General features: G+C 45.2%; 1 protein-coding gene across 5 annotated transcripts in view; it reads left to right on the forward strand.

Annotated features, from left to right (window-relative positions):
• Positions 1-12,379, forward strand: part of Rhogef3 (Rho guanine nucleotide exchange factor 3) — a 114,056-nt gene that overhangs the window by 30,800 nt on the left and 70,877 nt on the right. For 4 of the 5 annotated variants that reach the window (XR_013084720.1, XM_076807295.1, XM_076807296.1 and 1 more), the window contains exons 5-7: positions 2,736-2,982; positions 3,321-4,755; positions 4,967-6,158. Coding sequence is in view for 4 of the 5 variants with exons in the window: in XM_076807295.1 (XP_076663410.1) it covers positions 2,736-2,982; positions 3,321-4,755; positions 4,967-6,158 (2,874 nt within the window). In the remaining variant the exon portion in view is untranslated. Of the gene's footprint in view, positions 1-950; positions 980-2,735; positions 2,983-3,320; positions 4,756-4,966; positions 6,159-12,379 lie in introns of those variants that run through there. The other variant, XM_076807298.1, reaches the window with a different exon arrangement.

Below are 12,379 nucleotides of genomic sequence, written 5' to 3' on the forward strand. Positions count from 1 at the left end.
AAATGTAGTTCGAAATTATTCTTACGCGTTTCGGTCTCTCGTCAGTTTTTTACGTGGGCCTCGGAGTTCATTGGCCGCCGCGCGTCCGCGATGTAGCGCGGGCAGACCAAAGAAGGACAGGTGGAGGACTAGACAAATAGCACCAGCGGACTAAGACGGTGCGATTGAAGTGCGAAACGGGGAATATTTGTTCCGTGGGAGATCGAGTGCTGCAAGAAGCTTCGTTCGCTCCGAGATTAATATCGCGGCGAGGATCGTTGATATCGAACGGGTAAAAAGCGAATTAATTCGATCGTTGCGGAGTTTACGTCTGCTCTTCACGGTGTTTACTTTTTTGCGATCCTCCACGGCGGTTACATGCAATGTAACTTTCATGAAGCTCAATGAAACGACGCGACCGCTTCCTGCAACGCTTCCCCGCGGAGCGTAACTTGTTTACACACGCGAATGCAAAATTCAACGAGAATACGGAGGAGGGAGCTGAATAGTTCCTAGACCCACTTCTCAACCCCTATACGGCTAATTAGTTATCTGGGATACTTTTTACCGAGTTTAATGGGATCGCGAAGAAGCAGGCTGCGCGATTTCTTTAAATACCTTAGGTTTCTAGAAACGCCTTCTTCGAGCGTTCCGACAGCTGATTCCATAAAGAAAAGATGCGATCAAAACTTTTACAGTTTCGCTAGCAGATCTAAATATTAGAGCATTTGGATATTATTTCTGCTTCTAAAAATAAGCCCCTTAAACGAAGACTCCGGCTTGGATAAACCGAAATGTGCCAGTGAAATCTGACTCGTGAGACGGGTGGAAATTGCATTAACCCATTTAATATGAGGCTTAATGCGCTCCCAAAATGACAGTGCATCGATTTCCCGTAACGACGTGATATTTGACGTGACACGCCCTATCTAATTTAACGCGCCAGAGTGATCAAACTGTGAAAACCAAGACGCCCCCTGCAGACGATGTCCGTTAAAAGGTAAATATAATTAATTCAGGACGTGTCTATATCCGTATCCATCGATACGATCGCCAGGATAGAGTTATATTTAACGTGTGACATTCGAAGTGAAACAAATTAGAAGATCGTACATTCGGGGATGCACACAGGCCCGTTCACGTTCCGCTGCAAATAGACGGATCGAACCTCGAAGATGTTAAAAACATGAAAGGATTAAAAGCATTCACCTGTAATTGCCACTTGCAATCAGACGCGAATTCTCCGCATTCTATAGCGAGGACTTAAAGTGATTAAGGATCTTACAGAGAGCATTTTATATAAATTTGAACTGGCATTGAATTTTTGCACGCCGCGTTGGCACCGTTCAGTTTCTAGATGTACTGACTCATTTGTAAGATTAAAATGTCACCATTCCAGTGTTTTAACCGGTCGTGTCGCGATTCGAACCTTGCCAACAATCCCATTTCCTAGGCTGCTCCTTCTTTTATGATTCATTACGACGGAAGGTTATACTTGCGCCCGTTGTCTTCTTTCCTCCCCTCGCGGGCTACATTTACGAAGATTCATTAATGATAAACGGTAGGGACGTTTGCGAATTACCGAGGTGTCGAGCTGTCGCGGTGTCAAACCGAAACTCATTTGTTAGACGCGCGGCAGATTTCGTTCCGAAAATTTCTGTCTTGACCCACATCGAGGTACGAAACGTCGGAGAATTAATATCCTGCCCTGCCCGTTGTGCGAAACATTTAAAATATTTCCTCGCAAGAACTTCTCGTTTCGGGTGTACTTGTTTTTAAATAGGATTAACGCTTTAATACTCTTACAAGTGCCTATCTTTACTAGACTGCAGTGAAGCCTGTTTCGCCATAAGTTCGCAGAGTGTGTCATCTCAGTCGAGTCATCTGAATATTGCTAAAGTTATTAATGGTATCAAGTTAGATAGCTATGGCGCGAGTAACTTTGTTAAACTGGAACACCTTTAACAACGAAAAGGCACAAGTCTGAAAGCACATTTTCTTGTATCCTTTCCTCAATGAAATATCGGAGTACGTACAGTTTTTAATCCAGTAAACGCGCCTCGATGCGAGATGGAAAAGGAAGGAGCGCTCGTGCATTTAATCACGGTTAAATTGGAGACGTTCCCGTGGCCCGTGGAACACAGGGTGCATTTTTGCTGGGATCCAAAACGTCGACGTTTCACCTCGTTTCGTGTATCACTGGCTTTCACCACATATTCGAGAAAACTCGCGCTACCGCATGGTAGTTTGGTATCGAGGGGGTAGGAGGCCCCCGTCTCTGTAGACATTTCGAAGCAAGATGGATGCAACGTCCCCGTTTTCCTTCGTTCTTTCCCCCTCGTGACATCTTTATTTGCTCCCCTCCTATTTCGCGATATCTATATCGTCGGCCACGTAGCCTTGATGAATATTTATACTGGGGGGAGATTGTACGAGACGAAGGGAGAACAGCAAGCGTATCCAGGTTGAAGCAGCCGCGACAACCTCCTCAAATATCGAGAATTTCTGCAGATGCGAATTGTAGATATGCGTACGTAGTATGTTTGCGTCGATCTGTAAGGGTAGTTTTCTCGTGGATAAACGTAGAATATTTACGAGCAAATGTATCTCGTTGCTTCTCTGCTTGGACGATATTCTGCATTACAAAATCGGTCCGATGCAAATCGCCGTCGTGCTGTTTTCTATTTTATATGTCTCGGCTTAAGCGCTTCCCATCCACTATTTATCCGTAACGGGAGAATAAACATTTTTTACAGAGGCCCGAACGTGTCGATTCTGCACTTACGCGGCGCTGCGGATCCTTGGGAAGTGGGTTCTCAAGGATCCGCGTATAGCATCGGCAGCAATAAAAGCCAAACTAGTGGCAGAGGGAAATCAAGCGGGAACACTCGCGGCTCATACACACGTGGCACTTCGATACCATCCGTGAAGCGTCACGACACGACGGTGCCGACGTCCTCGGGTTCGAGTTTAAAGCAGCATCGGCAGGATAGCCACGGGCAGGCAAGTGAAGCACTCCAAAAGTTTATTCCATTATTCTCTATTCCGCTTTGGAATACACCTTCGGCCGGATAATATCATAAACATCCTCCTCGAAAGCTATAGATTCTCCACCGAAATTTCTCTGCTCTTTATTTTGCAATCTCCCAACGATCGTTCGATTCGAAACAGTCGCGAAAACGCAGATCTCTGCCACGGTATAGGTCTTCCGCTCTCGTACCCCTCGTTAACCCCGTTTCGTAGAAACGAAGAATAGAATATTCTCTAGTTGTCATTAAAAAGTTTCAAGACCCCCTAAGTGTTTCGAAGTTCAACATTCCCACCGATAAACTTGCGGACAGGTGGCAAGTTCTCGTCGCCGAGAATCCTCGAATTCGTTCCTGTCGAGTAACAGCGGCACCTCCGGCGAGCTTTTCATCAGCGGCGACTGCAGCAGGGAATTATCACCGGTGAGATGGTGCGACAGGGAGGTTGACGGAGTCTATTTGGGTCGATCGGGTTGGGTGCAAGTGCAGCAAAGGTCTTTGGACGAGAATCGAAGGATCAATTACGAGAGCAACTTGGTGACGGCCACCACCGGCACGTTACCCCTGCCGCGCCGTGCTACGGTCAAATTGGCTGATTATCATTGCAACAGCGAGCCAGGGAAATGCCCTCAAGATTTCTCAAGATTGGACAGTCAGAGGCCCGACTATCTGGCCATCCACGGCCAAGACTTCGAATCTGTGGCGAGCAGTGCTTGCACGTCTCCCCACAGCATCCCAGAATCCTATTCCCCACCGTCGATCACTCCAATCATATCACCTCCGCCAGCATTCCAAGATGTAGTGGGTAAAAGGTCCTCTTCGAAGCACTCTTCTGGACGTAGCAACTACGGGAAGGCGCCATTCTTGCCGCGATCCAACGCCATAGTGGACAGCGACATTATCAGTCCTCCACCCTCGCCACCGCACCAAATTAGCTGGAGCTCCTTGCCGTCTTCCTCTCGGAAAACATCGAACACGCCGTCCAGATCTCGCAGGCAGAACACCATCAGCCAACAGCAGCAGCAGCAGCAACAACAGCAGCAGTATCGAATGGCGCAGGCTAAATCGCTGGAAGATCAATCATCCTCGAGGAGATCGCAGTTCGTTCAACGTTACATGGAGTCATCGAGTTCTTCCTCGTCCTCGATGGGCTTTAGAAGCCTCGACAGCTGCGTCACAAGATCGACTATGCCTAGATTGGCTGAAAACACTGACTCTTCGGTGGAGGGATACGACGACGGCGACGAGGACGACAATCCCAGCTCGTCGTTAAACCTCAGCCTAGTGTCCTCCTCGATCATAGCGTTGAATTCATCCACAGAGTCGATACGCGCTAACGGAGAGAGAATTTCGCCGAACAGGCAGACTTGTCATCACAGGAGTCAGCAGGGATTGAGGAGATCGCCCGGGTCCTCGGAATCTGGGAAGCAGCTGTCCTTCAACTCACCTGGCTCCTCGTCGTCGTCGTCGAGCAGCGCCGAGAGGCAGGCCAGATCGCCGACGCCCAATCCGTTTAGACGCGGGAACGCTGCGAGGCAACACCAGAGCGCCAGGACGACGCAAGTGTCCCCAGAATCTCATCAGTCGCGAGTAAGAAGATCCAGAAGTCTTCAATTACCCGAGAAGAGGTCTCCAGGCACCGCAGCTCCGAGCAGGGATCACTCGAGGGAGTCTAACGAGGTCCACAGAGTCGTTGTTAAAATTTCCAATGACCGAGGGAACGATAGGAAACGGCATACCCTTCAAAACAGTACGTACTACTTCGTCTCTACGCTGTCTTCATTCACGCGTGTACTTAATTTAAGTAAATGGCATTTTTATGTATCATACACTCTGTAGCAAGCTATTATCTCAACCGGCTGCGTCGAATACTCTAGCTTTCATCTCTAATCGAAATTAAGTTTTTCATACACGATTGACCCCTTTATCGCTACAGTATCCTGCTCGTGTGTGTTTCCCAGGGAAAGCACAGTCGACCGAGGACGCATTAAACGAAGAGCTTCTCCGCGAGACGGAGGCTGTATCCGAGCTTCTTTACGGCCCAAGAAACCATGCAGTAACCAGGAATCTCCTCTCGAGTCGCTTTGAGCGTCGCGAAGATAGCCAGGAACAAAGACGGAACAATCCCAACACCTACGACGTTTACTTTATATCATCGAAACAGCAGCAATCTTCCAAACCAATCGGCTCGTCCGCGCAACAGCCGCAGCAGCAACAGCAATTGCAGCAGCAGCAGCAGCAGCAACAACAACAGCAGCAACAGTCCAGACGGCCGAAGACGTTGCAGAGAGGGGCAACGACCCCGAACGCGAACCCGTCAGGCTCGAACCATGACTTCTGCATCAGCCCGGACACGAAATTACGGTGCAACAGCAGCACCTGCGATTTCTGGCCGCACTGCTCGCAGAGGGATACTTTGTACTCGCCTAGCCAAGCTCCAGTATTCATGAAGCTGTCTCAGAGCTACCCAGCTCATCAGAGGCTCCCCACGGACACCGGGGGCCACGCGAGCAGAGGAAGCGCCAGCTCGTCCCCGGCATCGTTAGAGCGAATGGACGACCGGGAGTTCCGTGAACGCGAGACCTCGCGGAAGGGTCGAGTGAACCGTGATCAAAACAATTCCAGCGCGTCCAAGTATCAAGAGCGGCAGCCGAAGAGTGTGCTGAAACAGCCAAATCGATGGTCGCCGCTCGAAGGATCCAATGGGAGTAGTTCGACGGTCGAGAAGAGGGAGCACCATCGATTTTACAGGAAACCCGAGTTCGCCGGCAGCTTCGAAGGTTGCGAGATCAAGGACAGAAAAGTGTCGCCGGTACAGGGGAAAAGTATCGTGAACAGATCGCCCAGTGGCCAGGTCGCGTCTTCGTCGACCACCTCCTCCTCATCCAGCAGTGATATCTGGGTCACCACCTCTGATCGAACGGTGACAAAGAGCCCGAGGAACGCGAAAAGTTCCGGGGCGTCCACTCCCATGGAAGATGCCGTGATTGGGTCCCTGAAGACGCTGATCGAGCCACCGAAGGATGGAATGCTGTCCAGGCCGGGGAGCGCTCCGACTAGAGGGGAGGATCCCCTGCCCGGGGATGCTCCCTTGGATCCTCATCACCGATCGCTGTCCCTGCCGAAGTCCTTCCTCACGCACAACACCGATGGGTAAGTCACGAGATATTCATTCCGATGGTAGTTAAAGCTGCTGCTGCTGCGACGTAATTGTTTAGTCGGCTTAGAGAGGCTACAATGCACTCGTTTCTTCAATTTCCATAAGCGTATTTTCGATAGAGCCGGGGAAACAGGCGACAGCGTTATTTAAATCCCCGTTCAGTTTACTAGGCTTCTCGGTTGCCCAGAACTTCGATTGCTCCCCTAATTGGCTTTCCATCTGAAACCCACCGGCTACTCCATTCCACGTGCTTTAAACGTACAAATCCCCTAACGATTGTTGTAAGACTTTTAAGAATTCTTTCGCTTCGCCGGGAATCCCATTTACCCAGAAATCTTTAATTCTCTCGGTCGATCGATGCGAGAAGCTATGGCGACGTGGCAAAACGAATTTCAATAATCTCAATTATTTAAACCGTTCCCCATGTACGTCGGCTGACTGTTTAGCCCGAGTTTTATTTGAAACTGTACGTTCTACAGTGACACGCCTTCTGTAGCTCGTAGGGCGTTAGTACAGGCGAAATTCAATTTTCTACAAGTTCAATTACTTCGCGTTCTCAGTTATACCAGTAGATCGTAACTCGAAGTTACTAATGATGCAATCGCATACACGTCACATGCAGTGGATGCTTCCACCCCCTGCAGATATTCGGTTCTCTAGGTGAACTTGTGTGTGTATGCGTGTGTGTGTGTGTATTGGTTAATTCTCGTGCTCAGCGTCACTGGTATTTTAATCAACCTGTCGAACCGTGTTACGCGTGCTCCGTCATACTCTTATCTGCGAATAACGAACGAGATCGTTCTCCCTAAATTGCTGCATTCAACTCGTTACCATGCAGCAGATTTTTTTTAATTTCAAGTTGACATAGTTTCCTTTCCACTGCCATGCATGCGACTATATTTCTGGCTAAATTACACTTCTACGTGGGTACAAAGGGTTTCAGAAGTGCAGCGTACCATACGTAACGTTTATGACATTTCGAAAGTCCATTTGCAATGCAGCAAACTGGAATATTCACTATTCAGACCGCAGTCATAGGTATGATCTTCATTTGACAAACTTTGTTCTACCAATACACCGTTCGTAAATAAAATGGGAATATAGAATTCCATATGAACATAAATATACCGAAGTAACGGCAATGATATTATCGATGCAACAAAGTAGGAATATTTCAAGGTATACGCAGGTATGAGTATACAAGGTGTTTAGTAAATCCTGGTTCAAAAAGGAACAAGTAAAAAGTCAAGTACATGTATGTGAATGTTCAGAACGATTTGGAAATTCCTAAAGGAGTGACATCTATTATTGCATGGCTTCTCGTAGAGGCCTCTCCACCTTATGGTCTAAGCAGATACGGAAACTTAAAGTGACGCCTTCAAGTGACGAACTTATGAACGTGCAAAGTGTAATGCGACGTAATCGTACGTTCGTCGAACCGGTTACGTCGCGCGTGTAAAGTCGCCCACGCACTGCCTACGCGGAATCCGCGAGCACGTCCGCGAGCAGACAAAGAGACATTATACCGCTCGTCACGCGCGATTCCAGTTTATACCGAGCACGGCCAGAAACTCTATAAAAGTCTGTTGCACGGAGGGGCAAGGGTGGTCGTTGATTCGGTCAAAACGGAACTCGACACAGGTATAGACAAAGAGCGATGCTTAATGAAATGTTATAAAATTCCGCCGAGTCTAGTATGCTCGATTTCTCAAAGGGGAAATATGGTGTGCACGGGTGCATGGAGGAGCGAGTAAAAATTGCGTAGAGGGGTGGAAAAAATAGGCATTGAGGAGTGAAACAATGGAGCGAAGCCCGGCGAAACAAACGATAGAGAGGCGGAAGGAGAGGCAGCTTTTTCGGTTGGATTAAGGTGAGTGAAAAGTCCGATGCGAAATTAGGAAAAACTTCGGTCGGTCACATACAGTGCCGTGGTTGCTTTACATTTTCCACGGTGGAGAGTTGGAATGCGTTTCGCGTGTCTTCAGACTTCTGAACTAGGCATTAGGCGAGAAGTTCGCCCGCAGTCCCTGCCCGATAGTTAATCCCGGAAAGTCGCGAGCTTCGGCATTCCTTCTTTTCTACTCTCTTAAACCGTACAACTTCCTGGAGTGAGCCGACCCCTGTGCAGTCGTATATCTCGCGGTGGATGTGGCGCATGAAAATGCTCCTCAAAACTGGGGGAGGATCGCTCCCGATATTCCGAAGAAGATATCGAGATATAAATTCAGACAGTGATGCGGGATATAGAATAATTCCGTGCGATTCGTAAATATTCGTTTTAAAATCCACCTTTTCTGAAATAGAGATGTTGAAACTCGGATTCCCCTTCGTTACACCTTCGAAATACATTTTTCAAGCTTGAAACACCGACTTGATTAGAAATTGACATGTATATGTGGGTAATTAGCTTTTTTTATCGCTACCTCGATACGTCATGGATTTTTTACATAACAATGCTTTGTTAGATTTTTCCATAGGATTACAGTTTTCTTTGTATCGCCCTTTTCAAACACCTGTGAATAGCCTGTTAATTTTTCCTTCATGAATTATTCACGCATTTCCGAGGCACGGCCATGAAATCGTTCATTTACTTCTTTCCCCCCTGGTTCGGAAGACGACACCCACACGCGTAAAAAATTTCGAACAACTACGTCCAACGCTGTCGAAGGATAAATTGTTTATCGATCCACTTTGTGACATTTAATTTTGTATGGTACATCCGCGTGGTTTGTTGTCAAACTCCGGGTACATTAATCTTTAGACTGTCGTCCTGTCCAATGGAAATAGTGGCTCTGTCCTTTATTTTCTTTGCTTTTTCTGTTTTCGAATAGAATGAATACCGAGAATATAAATAAACGGAACGGTATACAATCTAATCCATTTTTGAGTGATTTTATTATTTAGATTCCATTCTCTGTCTGTTTGTATATTTGTTTGGTTCAAAATTTGTAACTGAATTTTAACCCACTTTCACAATTCCAATAGACTTGAAACTTTGCAGGCGTGCGCAGTTATGACAATACAAACATTTTAAAAAAAATCTCACCCCCGAGCGATTGAAAAAGTTCCATTTCTTGCATTTAAAACCCATAACCACAAATCCAATCGACTTGAAATCGGTCTCTCGCGTTCTTCTCGAAAACGACAAAAAGTCGAGGCTTAAGTAGCATCACGATTTCCGCAAATACACAATTTATGGAAAAATAATCCGTCACATACAAATAGTTCAACTTTTCATATTTTTTTAGTTGCAAAACTCAAACGCTAAAAAGTAAATAATAAATAAAACATATAAAGAAAAAATGTTAAGTTAAACGATTTTGTTTAATTTGATCCAAAATGCACTAAAAACTAAAAAAGAATTTTTATCTTGTACTACAATTATGATATATCACTTTAAATAGAATCGCAGGGCAAGATATTTTATAGCAGGATATGAATCATATTAATATATAATCAAGCATCGAAATGAGCGATAGAAAGCGATGATATATCCTGCTCGGCGATTTTATTTATAGTACAAGAAAATAATTCCTTTCTAGTTTTTAGTGCATTTTTGATCAAATTATATAAAATCCTGCAATTTAAATTTTTTTATATTTTTTTCCTTCCGCAATAACAATTGATTTGAAGTTTAGTAGTTTTCCTGGACTCTCGCATGACTATCACTATATATTACATCATAGAATATTTAATAGAAATCTCTACTCTACGATCTCACTTTCGATTCAATGCAGAATGTTATTTCAACTGTATCTATGCGACAGGTGGTCGCTTGGTTCTAGAGCTCATTGAAAATTTATTGAAACATACAAAGCCTATGAATTCCGATCAGACACAGGAATAGTTATCCAGATGAGAGAAATTCGTGATTAGCTCGACAGAGTAAATAGTCAAAGATAGACCTAAAGAAAATTTACAAACGAGTTCTCACTCACAAGTTTTAGCAGTCGCATCGATTGCATCTACCTAAATGCACTTCCTCAGAGCGGTAATTTCTTCGCCGTAAGTGTTACCTGGAGGTTCTATTAGTATCGACCAGTCTACTTTACCTGGCTACTTTATTCTGAAACTAACAGATGGCCTTGCATCCCGCTCTCTCACCTGCTCGTTGCTACCTGTATTTCTTCGCCCTCGGCCACGTTTCTTTGCCATGGCAATGATCGATTCTCACTGAGGAACAGTTTTCAATCCAATGAAAACCTTCGTAGTTTCGATTAGACCGTCCCAAATGAACCACTTCTCATTGAAAGACACTTAATTGAATACCGATTGATCATAATTATATCTCTTTCATTTCAATCGTCTTCGTAATAGCTCTAACGACAATTGAAGCATTAAGAGCAAAAACTGATTAACCCACACCGAAAAAAAAAGTTTTTCTACTTTATATAACTATTAGAGCCTATTGGAATACATTATTGCTACTAACTCAATTTCGCAAAAAATGTGGCTCACTCAGTTTTTGCTATCAGTGCCTCGATTATTTCTTAAAATTCAAATCCCTGAAAATCAAATAATCTGAACTGAGAAGTTTCCTTATCAGAAATAATCCACTTTTCATCCGCAAAATGAACTTGAAAACCAAAAACCTGACCCTGGTATTTCACAAGTATTCAAGAGTAAAAAAGACTATGAATTTTTCTATACTATATTCTCCTAAAAGTATTCGAAAGTGCAACGATAAACGAGTAAAGACCTTGAACTGCGGCGACTGAAGAAGCTTCCAAACTGTAACACTTGTCGGAATATCGTTGCGCAGGTGTAATCTGCAATTGGGGGATCGATGGGTTTCTTTTCAATGGCCGATCAAGTGAAACGAGCTCGTGTGATGGAATCCATCGAAACAGTACGCGTTAATTACAAAGCCGATAATTACTCCTACTCGAAAAGAGAGAGTTCCGATGGACAAGTTTAAACCGCTAAATTACCGTGCCGGTGCGATAATCATTACCCTCGAATTTCCAGACGGTACGAAACGCTGGGGCGTCAATGAGTCTCCGTGGCCGGGTTATTTTCTTTGTTACTTCACTGATAAGCGGTAATTAGAGTCTGCATCGCGCGATACCGTATGATCGATGCGAGAAGCTTTACGTTGCACGCTGCCAACGACTCTTCAACCCTCATTGACCAGATTAAGTTGATCGGTTACCTTTCTTTGCAGCTGCAAAATATCGATCGCTTTTGCAGTAATCCTAACTCATTCGAAAGCCTACCGTTCTTTCGAAAGAGCATTAATAAACATTAAAACGTTCCACGGTGTCCCGATATTTTATTCACCGTGAAACAGTGCCAGAATCATGATCTATGCAGAGTAGATTTCGCCCAGGATCATCGGCTCGAGAATGAAATTAATTTGCATTCCGTCAGCGGGATTGACTTGACGGAATTGCTCACGTAGGTGAGTTTTATCCTGGCGAGGAGCGGAGCACGGTACGTTGCACCTGCAACTTACACCCGTTGAGGTCGAATGATACGAAGGAGGCGATGAAATTACATGCTTTCGCTGCCGACAATGCAGAAGGTCGACTAACGTTACGGGAGACGATCGTTTGCTGAATTCACGTGTCGATCCTGTTTCCAGAACGACGCAACTCGCGCTTCTTTGAGAAACAGTTATCGGTTAATGCGCCAGCAAAGTGTAACGGTCACGAACCTAAAGCGAGGAAAAATTGTTTCAAAGCACTGCTTGCATTGATCGCTGAATTTCCTTTCACGTGGTACGCGCAATTCACGCCGGAGGAGTTACTGAAACCCCGACCTCCAATTCCATTTAGACGCGCTGCTCGAATTACATTATACATATATGGGATTTTGGAGCAGATTACACGCTGTCATCGTTAAAACGATTACAGTTGCGGCTGCGTTTGGGAATGAAAGGTTCGCCGTAATAAAATACCGATAACGTTGTTAAACCGCTATTGATAGTATTAAGTGTTTCAATTTAATTCACAAGACTTACGCAATCATATTGTTGAAACTTCTGCTTGCTCTAATAAAATTGCAGTTTCAACGAGGGATACAAAAGTTCACCTTAGATTCGCACCATAATTTGACCACTAGTCGCTTCTCTAAATGCACGCACTCTCTTCTTGAATTATGCTGAACGCTGGGTGAGAAAGTCGAACAAAATGAGGCTACAATTGGACGTAATTAGCTCCCCCATGAGAGATCTTTTCCTCAGGAACGACAGACGCTGGGTGACTAACTTTTG

The sequence above is a fragment of the Andrena cerasifolii genome, chromosome 2 (assembly GCF_050908995.1).
Source record: "Andrena cerasifolii isolate SP2316 chromosome 2, iyAndCera1_principal, whole genome shotgun sequence".
Classification (NCBI taxonomy): Eukaryota; Metazoa; Arthropoda; class Insecta; order Hymenoptera; family Andrenidae; genus Andrena; species Andrena cerasifolii.